The sequence below is a fragment of the Heterodontus francisci genome, chromosome 7 (genome assembly GCF_036365525.1).
Source record: "Heterodontus francisci isolate sHetFra1 chromosome 7, sHetFra1.hap1, whole genome shotgun sequence".
Classification (NCBI taxonomy): Eukaryota; Metazoa; Chordata; class Chondrichthyes; order Heterodontiformes; family Heterodontidae; genus Heterodontus; species Heterodontus francisci.
In genome coordinates, this window is record NC_090377.1 from 89096400 (window position 1) to 89112504 (window position 16105).

Genomic DNA, 16105 nt, shown 5'->3' on the forward strand with positions numbered 1-16105 from the left:
AGGTTTAAATAGTATTTATACACCAGGCTGCTATTGGCTGTTGATCAAACTCTAAAGTACAACTTCCACTGATTTCTCTTCCACACAGCTTTCAGATAATCTGGGATATCCACACCAATTTTTAATTGTTTTCTTAGCCTCGCTGAACACTGCAGGTTTTTGACTTTGTTTTTTTTTCCGAGAACATTTGTCCTTTTGCAGTTTGTTTCTTCAGCAGGGGTAATCAACACTACCTTCTAGGAGTTCAGCTTGAAATATTTGCTCATTTTCGAATGCCCCCATTTTTATAACTTCAGGAGTTCTCCACAGTAATTGTCTACCTGATTTGTCTTGTGCTATAACTTTTGGTTCTATCTTGATCAATGCCATTATAAAATGACAGCGACAGCTGCATCTTTTCAGGAAGACAGGATAATTATTTGAAGCAGATGTAGACACAGGACAGAGACCAGAGATGTGAGATTAGTTTTTGGATTTCTCCAGCAAAAGAGCTGGCACAGACACGAGTTGCCAAATAGCTTCCTTCTGTGCTGTAATTTGTGATGGTTCTGTTGTTCTAAGTTTTGTCTGAGGGTCACCCATTTTTCGGACTGACAGAGGATTTGCATTTCAGATTTCAGGTTTTTCAAGTATAGTTATATTCTACTCAGGAAGGTACACTAAATCATAAGGATGTTTACTCAAATTAATACAATCATGTGTTATTCAGGGTGAGCCTGGCAAACAGGGTCCACCTGGTGGTTCTGGTGAACGAGGTCCTTCTGGTCCAGTTGGACCACCTGGTGTGAGTGGACCACCTGGTCAATCTGGTAGAGATGTAAGTAGTTTGATTTATATTTGACCTCCTCCTTAAACGAAATAACTGACACTGTGCATTATTCTGCAATCCCAATACAGTTAGATTCTGTGCTGAAATTGATAAAATACTGTCATTTCTAAATGGTAACTTTAGGTTTACAAACAACCATCAACTGGAAATATGCTGTTTAGTCTTATTATTTGTAAAGATGATCTGTGTTCCCAGTCTTGATGATGGTATTATTTCACAAGTATTTTATGTTACATTATGGTGAGGGCATTTCTTGTTACATTTTAGGGTAGTCCAGGCTCTGATGGTCCTCTTGGCCGAAATGGAGCTCCTGGTTCTAAGGTAAGAACAAAAACAAAATCGTATTATATGCAACTGCAAGTTTAGTTTTTTAAAAAACGAAGTATTTGAAATAAATTTTAGCTCGTTTTTCTGGTCAATGGTGACTGTTAACATTTTGTTTTGGCAGGGTGATCGTGGTGAACCTGGTCCAGTAGGCCGGCAAGGTTCCTCTGGACTTCCTGGACCTCCAGGTCAGCCTGGTCCATCTGGCAAACAAGGTGACAGAGGTTCATCGGTAAGTTTGAAAATTAACATCTGCCGCAGTTGTTCATTGCATTACAGTTTATCAATGTGTGAATAGCTATGCATTATTGGATAATGTATTTGGTCCAACAAAACATTGTTAATTTAACTCATATAATTGATGAGGAATTCCTTATTTTTCAGCTTTTTTGAAGATATTCTGATCAATTTGAGCATAGCATAGCTTTGCTTGGTTAATATTTTTGAAATAAGAAAACAGACATTGAAATAAATGTGTATTTTGCAAACACATCTCAATATCTAATGTACATTATTAAACAACTGATACTCAATAATAACTTTCAAAAGAGAATTGGTTAAGCCCTTGGAGAGGAAAATTTGTAGGACCGTGGGGAAAGAGCAGGGGAGTGGGACGAATTGAATAGCTCTTTCAAAGAGCCAGCACCAGCATGATGGGATGAATAGCCTCATTTTGTGCTGTGTCATTATATGATTCTATGATTGTTTATAGTTTAAAACAAGTTGGATTTTTAGATGTGCTCCAGTTTCATGTACAAACTGCTCCCCCATCTGAAGAACCCGACCTTTGCACTCAGCCACCTCCTGTTCCCTCATTCTCAACCAAGCAGTAGGACGGAGACCCTTCTGTGGCAGAATGTGCTTTCACCAGTTGAATAAATCTGCATGAGAAAGCCTATGATTTATTTATCTGTGTCACCACAGGGCAGTATTTATGAATGATATGGAGAAGTCTATTGTCCAATTTATCCTGGTTTCTTAATTTGAATTAGATAAATTTCCTTCTAAACCTGTTAATGTTATTCACAATAACTTTGTATAAGGCATAATGTTTGAACATGACAGTTTTTAACATTTTTTTTCTCCTGCTATCGACACTTTTTAGGGACCTACAGGCTCACAGGGTCCTCCAGGACCACTTGGGGCTGCTGGGCATATGGTAAGTTGGATACGGTCTGTTTCAGGAAATCATATCCAAATGGTTTAATTAGATACTGAATTGTTAACAAAGCAACATACTTTGAAATTAAAGTTACATTACACTTCTGCAAACTCCATGACTCCAATGGTTTTATATATTTTTCAGGGCCCACAAGGTCCACGTGGTATTAAAGGTGAAGATGGACAGCCTGGTATAAATGGTATCAAAGGTCACCGGGGATTCGCTGGTGCACCAGGTCTGCAAGGACCTCCTGTGAGTATTTTGTGCTTAGACTAGAAGTCATAGAAATACAACAAAAAGCATATGCTTTCAGTCTTTTACATTTGCACTTAACATACTAATGCCCAGAAGCATATTAATCAAGGGCAAATTTGTTATCAGAAGTTTGACACATCAGATCAAATAGATATTCAAATTTTGTATCTTCATTGGGATAGTCTTTTGCGGTTCCTAAGCATGGCATTGAATAGCATATCACCTCTGAGGGGGGGAAAAAAACTGAGGGGAAAAACAGAATTCAAACCTCCTGAAATATTCTTATTGAAGGACTCAGAGTCACAAAGGCTCAATGGATTTTGCAGAATCTGGCAGTGTGCAAAATGAATATTACATTTGTGTAGATAACAATGGGTGTATTTCATAATTCATGAATTGAAACCCTTTGAGATGTCTCTGAGACATGATGTGGCACTACATTATGGAAGTTTTTCTGTCAGTGTCCACCAGGACCTGGGAAACACAAGGTAGTGAGTCTGGGAGAAACGGCATCAGTAGGATTTAGGGCTGTCTTTTGGGGAAGCTTGATTGAAAGTGAGCACTGCTTAAGGAAATTGAATATGAATCCATATCAATTTAAGGTACAATAAACTTACTGCTGTTGTGCTTTTTCAGCTACTGTTGGCTCTAATTTGGAAACTTTCCTTTTGGTCTAATTCACCTACCTCCTGGAAGGGAAGAACATAATGGGAATGCTTTCTTCTAATAATCCTGCATTCTTACAGGATGTTAATGCTATGCAGACCACCCATTATTTGACTTACACATAGATGCATCTCCCATGCCTTGAACACAGCTGAGGAGAATTCAATGCTACAATCCAGTCCAAAGTCAAGTGGGAATGTGGTGCAGAATAACAGAAAATTCAAGACCCACTGTTGTCTCACTATGGTATTTTTCCCTTGCTGGGACTGCTGCTGGCCACTCCTTCCCTGTCTCGGGATACAAATAATGATAGGCTGGGGCAAGGAACGAGTATGAGTTCCTAGCAGCTTTCCCTCCTGTCTGCTCCATTTACCAATGCATCCCACACAGGAGGCACTGAGAAGCAGAGTTAAATGCCCAGAATTCCCCACATGAAGGAAGATGGACTTGTAGCTGTCTCCATGCCTTCCCTTTTTCTATAAAGCCGAACTGAGGTTTGGTTTAGCTTGTTGGGCAAGAGGAAGATGAAGGGGAGAAAGCAGTAGTCAAACAGAGGTGGGGAGGTTTTGTGTGGCTGATTGGAGGAGTCAGCCAACAGGCTGCCTTTCTGGCAATGGAGACCAAAGCCATTTTGAGGCTTGGGACGCTTTTAATTCAACTGACGAGCTGCACGTGCCAAATAGACATTCCGATGCCGATGCAGCTTTATAGATTTGGGACATGCGATATTAGAATCAAATAATGATCTTACTCAGGAGGATGCCATTTGCCCCATCATGCCTGAATGGCTCTTTGAAACAGATATCTAATTGGTTGCACTCCCCTGCCCTTTTCTCATAGTCCTGCAAATTTCCCCCTTTAAATATTTATCCAATTTTTGAAAGATACTATTGAGTTGGCTACCCCCATACTTTCAGGCAGTGCATTCCAGATCATCATAACTCACTACAGTAAAAAAAAAAGTCCGATCACCTTTGGTTCTTTAGCCAATTGCCTTAAATTTGTCTTCTGGTTACTGACCCTTTTGCCACTGGAAATCATTTCTCCTTACTTACTCCATCAAAACGATTTATGACTTTGAACACCTCTATCAAATCTCCCCTTTAACCTACTCTGCTCCAAGGAGAACAACCCCAGTTTTTCCAGTCTCCCTGTGTAACTGAAGGTTTTTGTTCCTCGTACCATTCTAGTAAATCTCCTCTGGACATTCTCTAAGGCCTTTAGTGGAACTTCCTTGCTTTTGTACTCCATACCTCCATTTATAAAACCAAGGATCTTGTATGCCTTTTTAACTGTTCCTAATAAGATGGTGGTGGTGGCGTAGTGGTATTGTCACTGGACTAGTAACCCAGAGACCCAGGGTATTGCTATGGGGACATGGGTTTGAATCCCACCATGGCAGAAGGTGGAATTTGAATTCAATTAATAAAATCTGCAATTAAACAGCTAGTCTAATAATGGTCATGAAACTATTGTGTAAAAACCCATCTGGTTCACTAATGTCCTTTAGGGAAGGAAATCTACCTGGCCATGGTCTGGCCCACATGTAACTCCAGACCAACAGCAATGCGGTTGACTCTTAAATGCCCTCTGAGATGGCCTAGCAAGTCACTCAGTTGTATCAAACTGATAAGGAATGAAACCGGACAAACACCTGGCATCGACCTAGGCACCAGAAACAACAATGGCAAACCCAGCCCTATCGAACCTGCAAAGTCCTCCTAATGACATCTGGGGACTTGTGCCAAAGGTGGGAGAGCTGTCCCCCAAACGAGTCAAGCAACAGCCTGACATAGTCATACTCAGGGAATAAAACTTCACAATGTCCCAGTCATCACCATCATCATCCCCAAGTATGTCCCGTCCCGGCGAGACAGACCCAGCAAAGGTGGTGGCACAGTAGTATACAGTCGGGAGGGAGTTGCTCTGGGCGTCCTCAACATTGGCTCCAGACTCCATGAAGTCTCATGGCATCAGGTCAAACATGGGCAAGGAAACCTCCTGCTGATTACCACCTATGCCGCCCTCCCCTTCAGTTGATGAATCAGTACTCCTCCATGTTAAAAACCACTTGGAGGAAGCACTGAGCGGGGCAATGGCGCAGAATGGACTCTGGGTGGGGAACTTCAATGTCCATTAGCAAGCAAGACTGAGTAGCACCACTACTGACCGAGTCCTAAAGGACATAGCTGCTAGACTGGTTTGCGGCAGGTGGTGAGGAAGCCAACAAGAGGGAAAAACATACTTGACCACATCCTCAGCAATCTGCCTGCCGCAGATGCATCTATCCATGACAGTATTGGTAGGAGTGACCACCACACTAAGTCCCAACTTCACATTGAAGATACCCTCCATAGTGTTGTGTGGCAGGATCACCATGTTAAATGGGATAGATTTTGAACAGATCTAGCAACGCAAAACTGGGCATCCATGAGGCGCTATGGGCCACCAGCAGCAGCAGAATTGTATTCAACCACAACTCTAAACTCAAAGTCTGGCATATCCCCCACTCTACCATTACCATCAAGTCAGGGATCAACCCTGGTTCAATGAAGAGTGCAGGAGGACATGCCAGGAGCAGCACCAGGCATACCTCAAAATGAGGTGTCAACTTGGTAAAGCTACAACCCAGGACTACTTGCATGCCAAACAGTGAAAGCAGCATGCAGTAGACAGAGCTAAGTGATCCCACAACCAACGGATCAGATCTAAGCTCTGCAGTCCTGCCACATCCATTCATGGATGGTGGTGGACAACAAAACAACTAACTGGAGGAGGTGTCTCCATAAATATTCTCATCCTCAATGATGGGTAAGCCCAGCAAATCAGTGCAAAAGATAAGGCTAAAGCATTTGCAACCATCTTCAGCCAGAAATTCCGAGTAGGTGATCCAGTTTCGCCTCCTCCCGAAGTCCACAGCATCACAGATTCCAGTCTTCAGTCAATTTGATTCATTCTGCGTGATATCAGGAAATGTCTGAAGGCACTGGATACTGCAAAGGCGATGGGCCCTGACAATACACTGGCAATAGTACTGAAGACCTGTGCTCCAGAACTTATCGCACCCCTAGCCAGTCTGTTCCAGTACAACCACAACCCTGGCATCTACCTGACAACGTGGAAAATTGCCCAGGTATGTCCTGTACACAAAAATCAGGACAAATCCAACCCGGCCAATTACTGCCTCATCAGTCTACTCTCAATCATCAGTAAAGTGATGGAAGTTGTGGTTGACAGTGCTATCAAGCGGCACTTGCTTAACAGTAACTCGCTCAGTGACGCTCAGTTTGAGTTCTGCCAGGACCATTCAGCTCCTGACCTCATTACCGCCCTGGTTCAAACATAGACAAAAGAGCTGAATTCAAGAGGTGAAGTGAGAGTGACTGCCCTGGACACCAAGGCAGCATTTGACCAAGTAAGGCATCAAGCAGCCCTAGCAAAACTGAAGTCAATGGGAATCGGGGGTGGGGGGGAGGGGGGGGGGGGGAACTCTCCATTGGTTGGAGTCATACCTAGCGCAAAGGAAGATGGTTGTGGTTGTTGGAGGTCAATCATCTCAGCTTCAGGACATCAGTGCATGATTTTCTCAGGGTAGTGTCCCAACCATCTTCAGCTGCTTCATCAATGACCTTCCTTCAATCATAAGGTCAAAAGGGGGGGATGTTCACTGATGATTGCACAATGTTCAGCACCATTCGTGACTCTTCAGATACTGAAAGAGTCATGTAGAAATGCAGCAAGACCTGGACAATATCCAGGCTTGGGCTGATAATTGGCAAGGGAGAATATGACCATCTCCCCTTGACATTCAATGGCATTATGATTACTGAACCCCCCACTATCAACATCCTGGGGGTTACCATAGATCAAAAACTGAACTGAAGTAGCCATATAAATACTGCGGCTACAACAGCAGGTCAGAGGCGAGGAATCCTGCGGTGAGTAACTCACCTCCTGACTCCCCAAAGCCTGTCCACCATCTACAAGGCACTCTCCACTTGACTGGATGGGTACAACTCCAACAGCACTCAAGAAGTTTGCCACCATCCAGGACAAAGCAGCCCACTTAATTGACACCCCATCTACAGTCACTCCCTCCACCACCAACAGTGGCAACAGTGTGAACCATCTACAAGATTCACTGCAGCAATGCACCAAATCTCCTTAGACAGCACCTTCCAAACCCGTGACCTCTACCACCTAGAAGGACAAGGGCAGCAGGTGCATGGTAACACCACCATCTGCAAGTTCCCCTCCAAGCCACACACCATCCTGACTTGGAACTATATTACTGTTCCTTCAATGTCGCTGGGTCAAAATCCTGGAACTCCCTTCTTAACACCACTGTGGGTGTACCTACCCCTATATGGACTGCAGCAGTTTAAGAAGGTGGCTCACCTCCACCTTCTCGGGGGCAATTAGGGATGGACAATAAATGCTGGCCTAGCCAGCGATGCCCACATCCCACAAACAAATAAAAAAAATCTTTATCAACCATCTTTTGAAAGTTCAAATGCAAAACATCAACTGCACTATCAACATCAACTCTTTCCGTTGCATCATCGAAGAACTCAAGATAGTCAATTATAATTTGCCTTTAACAAATCTGCCTTTCATATATGAGCCCGAACGTTTCCAACTGCCAATTAATTTTGGCCTGGATTCTTGACTCTAAAGGCGTGAAATTCAAATCAGCTGTCCCCATTGTTTTGGCGCTATGGATGCCATCTGGTATGCAAAAGGGTGTCTGCAGCGTGAGTGCTAACCTTTGGGGTGAGTCGTACAGGACACGACATTGGTGGGGGTGTTAGCATGCTCATGCTGAATGGCTACTGGAAGTATGCAGAAAAGATGGATGATGATGTCAACAGTGTGCCTTGGAATAGAGAATGACTGGGAGAATGAACAGAGGTTACGCAGATCATGACAAGCTGCTGGGAGAGGGAGGAGGAGGGCGGAGGAAGAAGGGGAGAAGGGCTCTCAGAAGGAGGCACATCCATTAGGGTGTGCAGGGGGCAAGTCTTCTACCTGATCCTCAGCGAGGAACAATTTCTGTGACATCTCTGCTTCGGTAAGAACGTCCTCACTGAAATCTGCCACTTGCTGCAGCCACAACTGCAACCTCAGACAGGGTGAGGACGGCATTGCCAGTGGCTGTGAAGGTGACAGTGGCAATGAACCTTTATATGTCTGGCTCCTTTCAGGCTAGTGCTGGAAATATTTGCAACTCTTGCAGTTTGCCATCCATTATTATGTGAGGGAGATCACTGACACACTCTATTCATTGAGTGCTAATTACATTTCATTCTCTTTTGCCAGAGAGCAGCAGGCAGAATGAGTACAGGGCTTCTTTAGGATTGCAGGCTTCCCCTTGGTGCAGGGTGCCATTGACTGCAAGTGCATCACTTTGAAAGTGTCGCATGACAACATTGCCCTATGCTGCAACCTTTCACTAAACATGCAGCTCATTTTTGACCATAGACAGAGGATCAGGCAGGCCAATACCTGGTACCCTGGCAGCAGATATGATATCTTGTGATGGATTCTGCAGTTTGTAAGGCAAGTGGAGGAACATGTGTAAGCTGTTGTCTCAACAAATGACTTATTGAAAGCTCTGCTAAGTGCACTGACTCTGGTTTCAAAGCTTTTTTTTTGAGACAGTCCATAATTTAAAAGCGAAATTAAAACATTTCAGGGTTCTGGGAAGACAAAACTGGTTGGAACTAAATAAGAGACAGAGTCATCTGATGAGAGTCAGCCCCAGATCACAAGATGGCCAAGAATGGAAGCTGAATCTGGGAACTGGCCATTGGCAAATATAAGTTACTGCACCTACTTTTGGTGACTTAAAGAAATACTGGTAGGTCCACGCCATCAATAGTGCTGTGAGCAGAGTTGAGGAGGTGCCAGAGTCGTATGCTGTTTTTGGTGGAAACCATACCTGTGGAGTTCGGGATTGAAGAGGAACTGGTATCAGAAGAGACTCAGTGACTGCATCTCGGAAGACAGGATCTGGATACCTACCTGAAAAGTTCAGCGTTTTGAAGAACTTGGTGGCTGTAATTGATGCCATATATGCTGAGTGGACTGCTCAGTAAATCCAAGGGATCTATCTTTGCTGTACCTGAGAGTTAACATGCAATTTGGAAAATAAATATTGATTGTGATTTGTCTATTAATTCATGTTTAATTTATGTTGATTTTGATTTGATTGCTAAAGTAAAGTTTGAAAAGTGAAATCTTATCCATTTGGTTTAATTGGGGTCGTTCGGTAAATTTGGTTCTTTTGGTTTGTTGATCTCTATGGGGTTCATAACTGTCTTCATTTTGCCACAGTCTGCTGCATTTGAGCCACTGCGGTAATCTAAATGGTGGCGACTGGGTGGCAAGAAATATCCACTAACTACGTGGCTCATGACTCCAGTGTACAACACACATAGATGTATGTAGCATGCATGTAGCAAAAGCCCAGCTGCTATAGAGCAAGCTACTGGTGTGCAGAAACAATGGCCAGAATTTTACACCTTCCAAAGAACGGGATGATGGCGGGGGGGGGGGGGGGGGGGGAGGGCACTTTACGCAGGGCGTCAGCAGCGAAAAACAGCCTGCCGGTCCCAGGCCAAACAAAGTCCTTAAGTGGCCATTTAAAGGGCCTTCGCTCGCCTCACAGAAGCAGGCAACTTTCTGACGGCCTGGGGTGGTGGCCCTCATGATCAGGCACCTTGTGCCCGACAGAGGGCCTCCCCCGCTACCCCGACCACCCCCAACACGCCCCCTAGCCCCCCAATCAACAACCCTTGCCTCGTCGGGGCCCGACCGATCGCCCCTGGCGAGGCCCCAGAAACTTACCTTACATCCGGGGCTCCCCGACATCTTCCATCTCGAAGCTGGGTTGCAGTCCCAGCAGTGGCCACCACTCCCGGTGGTGCTACTGGGACAAGAGCTGCAGGCCCGCTGATTGTCTGGCAGCTCCATTAGGCGGGACTTCCTGCCTCAATGAGGTGGAAGTCCCACCTCAGACCAATTAAAGGCCTGTGGATAGCAAAATGCAGTCCGGATCCCAAGGCTAGGCGGAGGCAGGTTCGCCACCGACTTTTCAGTCAGTGGACAGCTCCCGTCTGCCGAGAGAAAAATTCCGGCCCATGCTTCTGCTGTCTGGACCTCTTTGGAGCAGCCCTGCAGTACTCGTCAGCGTAGATGTCAAGAATCATCGTGGTCTTCTGCACGCTGCACAACCTCGCCATCATGAGGGGACAACCCTGACCATCAGCTATGCAGCAAGTAGCTCAGGCAGAGGAGGAAAAGGAAGAGAGAAAGCATAATGGGTGGTCCCTTTCTGGCCCATCTGTCTGAGAAGAACTCATCCCACTGCAATACTAGTAATGGCAACCCCAATTTCGCATTTACCAACAGTCCCACACCTTCCCTTCCCTTTGTAACTCTGTCAACATTCTGGGGGTTACCAGTGACCAGAAACTGAACTGGAGTAGCCATACAAATACCATGGCTACAAGGGCAGGTCAGAGGCTAGGAATCCTGCGGTGAGTAACTCACCTCCTGACTCCCCAAAACCTGTCCACCATCTACAAGGCACAAGTCAAGAGTGTGATGGAATACTCTCCACTTGCCTGGATGGGCGCACCTCCAACAATACTCAAGAAGCTAGACACCATCCAGGCAAAGCAGCCTGCTTGATTGGCACCCCATCCACAAACAGTCACTCCCTCTACCACTGATGCACAGTGGCAGCAGTGTGTACCATCTACAAGATGCACTGCAGCAACGCACCATGGCTCCTTAGACAGCACCTTCCAAACCCACGACCTCTACCACCTACAAGGACAATGGCAGCAGATGATTGGGAACACCACCACCTGCAAGTTTCCATTCAAGCCCCACACCATCCTGACTTAGAACTATATCGCTTTTCCCTCACAGTTGCTGGGTCAAAATCCTGGAACTCACTTCCTAACAGCACTGTTGGTGTACCTACCCCACATGGACTGCAGCGGTTCAAGAAGGCAGCTCACCACCACCTTCTCCAGGGCAATTGGAGATGGGCAATAAATGCTGGCCTAGCTAACGATGCCCATGAATAAATTTAAAAAAAACTTTTTTAAACTGACCATCACTATGTTTACTTGACAACTGTGTAAAAATAAAAGCCAGCACAAAATAAACATTCCAAACCAAATTTAGAAATCAAATGATCCCATATTACATACAAAAGTCAACTAATCACCCTTGCCCATTCCCTTAGTGACTATCTTCCATGTGCCTTTCACTGTCCTGGTGCTCCTATGCAATGCTACCCCTGTGCCTGCTGACTTTCAGTCAGGGAGACTGCAAAAGGCCTTGGAGGACGAACTTGAGGAGCTCTGAGCCTTGAAAGCCCAGGTGACGACTGCACGATCTCAGCTTGAGCGGCAGCACTCTGGGCTGGCTGTCAGGCCACTGCAAGGGCACTGACGGAGTGGCAGTGATGGGGGGACAAATGCTGTCATCCTCAGGCAGGACAGCAGGCTTGTGCTCCACGGAGCCACTGCCACTTCCCTGGGGCAGCACTTGAGCAATCCGAGCAATGTGTTGGGAGAGGGATTACTTTGCACACTGAAATCTGGTGAAAGCTGCTTGTGCTGCAATGGAAGCTGAGACAACAGCAATCAAATGCTGCATCATGGTTGGGTCGTTAAGTGTGCTGATGGAGTTGGCCATCACTTTAATGCTGGAAAGAATGGATTCCAAGCTCTGCGCAAAGCCCTGTGCCAAGTTGTTGTTGGAGTCCTGCATGCTCCTTGGCATTGACTGCAGACTTTCGGGCAGGCTGCTCAATGCACCAAGCATTTTGATGTGCCCCCTTCTGTCGACTGCCCCAATGAAGTGCTCATCTGATTTCTCTGAACTCATGTGCACCCTTGCCCTCTGGTAAGCTCACTATCTTTGCCTCCTACCCTGGCTGTGGGCCACTGGTGACCAGTGTCTTGCCCCCTGTAGATCCTGCCTCTATGCTATCCACTACATCATGCACAATGTCAGTATCTGAGTTTGTGGCTGTGAGTGTGAAATTGAGTGACTGTGCTGTGTCTTCATCATCACTGTGTTCTTGCTGTTCCACTACTGCCTGGTCAGGTTGTAGTTCTTAGGTATCTGAAAGGAGAAAGGCACAAGGCCAGGTTCATCATGAGGGGAGGGGGAAAACATGCCTACACTATCTGCAGCTTGTAAATCAGAAGCGATTGGGGGATAAGGGGATGGTGGGATGTGAAAATAAGGATAAGGTATGAGGATGTAATTATGTTTGATGGTTTCTGCCTCTCTGCTGGCCATGGCTTCAGCATAAGGCATCCCATTAATAGCCAGCACCATCTCCTCCATGGGGATCAGGACATGCAAGCACAGCTGTTAGTTCTGGCTGTGTCCGGTTGTGCGCCACCTCATCTTCAAAAGAGAAGGAAGTGTGTCGGTGAGTGTTCTGCAGTCTGCTTGGGTGGTGTGACTGTCATGGAGGAATAGCTGACAGTCTGAAAACTGTGAGATATGGGTGTGAAGCTTGCAGCAGTGCTAAGTTTGTGAGGGTGAGGTAAAGCTACAAATGTCGAGTATGGGTCCTGATTGAGATTTTTGGTAGGTGAGTGATGGGGATGTGGTGAGTTGAGTAGTTGCTGAGGCTGTTGGTGGAGTTTGAAGGATATGGTATTTGAAGATGCATTCACTGACCTTGAGGTCACTGAACTTCTTTGGCACTGCACTGAGGTCTTCAGGATTTGAATCCTGGTATATCTGTTCCCACTGCCGTCTGTGCCTGTGCATGGAGGGCCTTTTAGCCCCCTGTGGATACAGGTCAGCTTTTCTCTTTTCACCTCCTCCACGAAGGCCTCCAATGCAGCCTCTGAAAACCTTAGCACCCGCGGTCTCCCGTGTTGTGCTGTTATTCATTTTTTCAAAGGTCAGATTCAGTTCCTGCCTGACTGCCTACACATGCTGCAGCCAGAATACACCATCCCTTTAAAAGGTGCAGCCTAACTTGAAACAGTGCAGACTAGTTTAACAGGTGCGAGCCACTCAGGATATTGATCCACAACTCAGGCATCCAGCTAATAAACAGTGTAGGCTGGATGCTGGAATCATTTAAAACAGCAGGCATCACAAAGTTGGTGAGCTGCCTGCATTGCAGTTAATGTGCATGGGTTAATAGTGCATTGGGGGCTATCATATTTAGCTATTTTATTTTCTTGTCATGGACTGACTGACCTATACTTGCCAGGTTTAGCCTTCTCTCCTTTTTTGAATAGTTGTGTACCATTTGAAATCCTACAGTGGTCTGGCACCATTCCACATCTGTTCTTACTTCCCTCAGAAAACTAAAATGCATCCCATCTGGACTGTGTAAATTTTCTACCTTGAGCACTGCCAATCTTTAAGTCCCTCCTGTTTTCTATTTTTATCCTGCCCAATTTTCCTACTACCTCCTCCTTTACTTTATGAAAACAAATGCAAAGTTCTCATGTCGTACCACAGTCATGCCCTCTGCCCCCTCAAGAAGATTTCCTTTCTGGTCACAAATTAGCCCATCTTTCCTTGATTACCCTCTTTCTGTTTATATGTTTACTAAATACTTCATGTTTTGCTTTTATGTCACCCGTTAATCTTTTCTCACACTCTCTTTGCCCCTCTTATTTCCTTTTTCATTTCTCCTCCATACTTTTTGCGTTGAGCTTGGTTCTCAACTTTCATTATGAATCTGACATTTATCATAAGTTTCCTTTTTCCTGTTTCATTTTAATCTCTATATCTTTAGTCATCTAGGGGGCTCTAGTTTTGATGCCCTCCCCCCTCCCCCATGGGAATGGGTCTAGTGTGTATACAAACTATTTCCTCTTTGAAAGTTCCCTATTGCTTATTTACTGTCTTACCTGCCAATCTTTGATTCCAATCCACCTGGGCCAGATTGCTTTCCAACTGAAAGAGATTAGCTGTCCTTCAGTTAAGTAGGTTCACATTTCATGTGTTGTTGATGTTATGCAAATGGTATGTTGACCTTTATTACAAGAGGATTTAAGTATAGGAGTAAAGATGTCTGACTGAAATTATATAGCACCTTGGTGAGACCGCACCTGGAGTATTGTGTGCAGTTTTGGTCTCCTTATCGAAGGAAGGATAAACTTGCCATAGAGGGAGTGCAAGGAAGGTTGACCAAACTATTTCCTGTGATGGAAGGATTGTCCTATAAGGAAAGATTAAATAGACTGGACCTTTATTCTCTGGAGTTAGGAAGAATGAGAGGTGATCTCATTCAAACATACATAATTCTTATTATTCTCGACAGGGTAGATGCAGGAAGGATGCTTCTCCTGGCTGGGGATCCAGAACCAGGGAACACAGTCTCAGAATAAGTGGCATTTAAGGACTGAGATGAGGAGGAATTTCTTCACTCAGGGGGTGGTGAATCTTTGGAATTCTCTGCCCCAGAGGGCTGAGGAGGCTCAGTCGTTGAGTACGTTCAAGACCGAGATCGATAGATTTCTACATATTAAAAGAATCAAGAGATACAGGGATAGTGCAGGAAAATGGTGTTGAAGTAGAAGATCAGCCATGATCTCATCAAATGGCGGAGTAAGCTCATAGGGCTGAATGGCCTACTCCTGCTCTTATTTCTTATGTTCTTTTTCATCACTACTCTAAACCTAATGATATTGTGATCACCATTTTGCAAATGGTCCCAAATTGAAACATGCTTCACTTGCCCCAGCTCATTTTCCAGAACTAGATCCTGCACTGCTTCCTTCCTCATTAAGCTGGAAACAAACTGATCAAGAAAGTTCTGTTACACACATTTCAGGATTTCCTCACTCTCTTATCTCTTTATAGTGTTAATTTCCCAATCTATATTGGGAGACTACTCTATAGTTCTTGCAACTTTATGCAGTTTGCTGGAAAATTTGCTCCTCTATTTCCTACTATTTTGTGGCCTATAGTATACACCCAGTAGTGTAATAGCTCCTCTACTTCTAACTAGGGAGAGATTGGTGGCGTAGTGGTAATGTCATTGGACTAGTGCTAATGCTTTGGGGCATGGGTGCGAATCCCACCATGGCAGATGGTGAAATTTGAATTCAATTAATAAATCTGGAATTAAAAGCTAGTCTAATGGTGACCATGAAACCATTGTCAATTGTTGTTAAAAACCCATCTGGTTCACTAATGTCCTTTAGGGAAGGAAATCTGCTGTCCTTACCTGGTCTGGCCTACATGTCACTCCATGTGACAGCAGTGTGGTTGACTCTTAAACGTGTTCTGAAATGACCTAGCAAACCACTCAGTTCAAGGGCAATTAGGGATGGGCAATAAATGCTGGCCTAGGCAGCACTGCCCACATCCCACAATAAACAACAAAAAAAAATGTTGTCTTTGAAACCTCAATTACATTGTCCCTTTTTAGTGCTGTAACAGTATCTTTGATCAATACTGCCGCCCCACTTCCTATTTTTCCTTCTTTAGTGAATACATTGTAGCCAGAAATATTAAGTTCCTCCCTTGCTTGAGTCAAGTCTTTTACACCCATTGACTTACCAAAATTAATTTAAAACTAAGGTTTTTGGGGCCCTTTCAGAAGTACTACCAATAAAACTGGTTGAAATGTACATGTTCCGACTATTTCTGTTCTAAAGTGGCAATTGTGGTCCTAAGCATTACTTAGGGCTCTTATTTCCATATTAAAAGAAGTCTATTGTTCAACGTATCCTTTAATTATTTTTTTGGAAGGGCACAGCCGATTCATTTAAGTGCATGACTTAAAGAGGCCGACTTGTACGCAGCCTTCGCAGGAACTTTTAGCGCCCTGTGCAGTCAGGGAACATTGTAATTGCCTG

General features: G+C 44.7%; 1 protein-coding gene across 8 annotated transcripts in view; it reads left to right on the forward strand.

Moving 5' to 3' along the window:
* Positions 1 to 16105, forward strand: part of LOC137372132 (collagen alpha-1(III) chain-like) — a 300919-nt gene that overhangs the window by 259030 nt on the left and 25784 nt on the right. For all 8 annotated transcript variants that reach the window (XM_068035601.1, XM_068035603.1, XM_068035600.1 and 5 more), the window contains 5 exons: positions 710 to 817; positions 1097 to 1150; positions 1278 to 1385; positions 2259 to 2312; positions 2460 to 2567. In XM_068035601.1, the coding sequence (XP_067891702.1) occupies positions 710 to 817; positions 1097 to 1150; positions 1278 to 1385; positions 2259 to 2312; positions 2460 to 2567 (432 nt within the window). The remainder of the gene's footprint in view (positions 1 to 709; positions 818 to 1096; positions 1151 to 1277; positions 1386 to 2258; positions 2313 to 2459; positions 2568 to 16105) is intronic.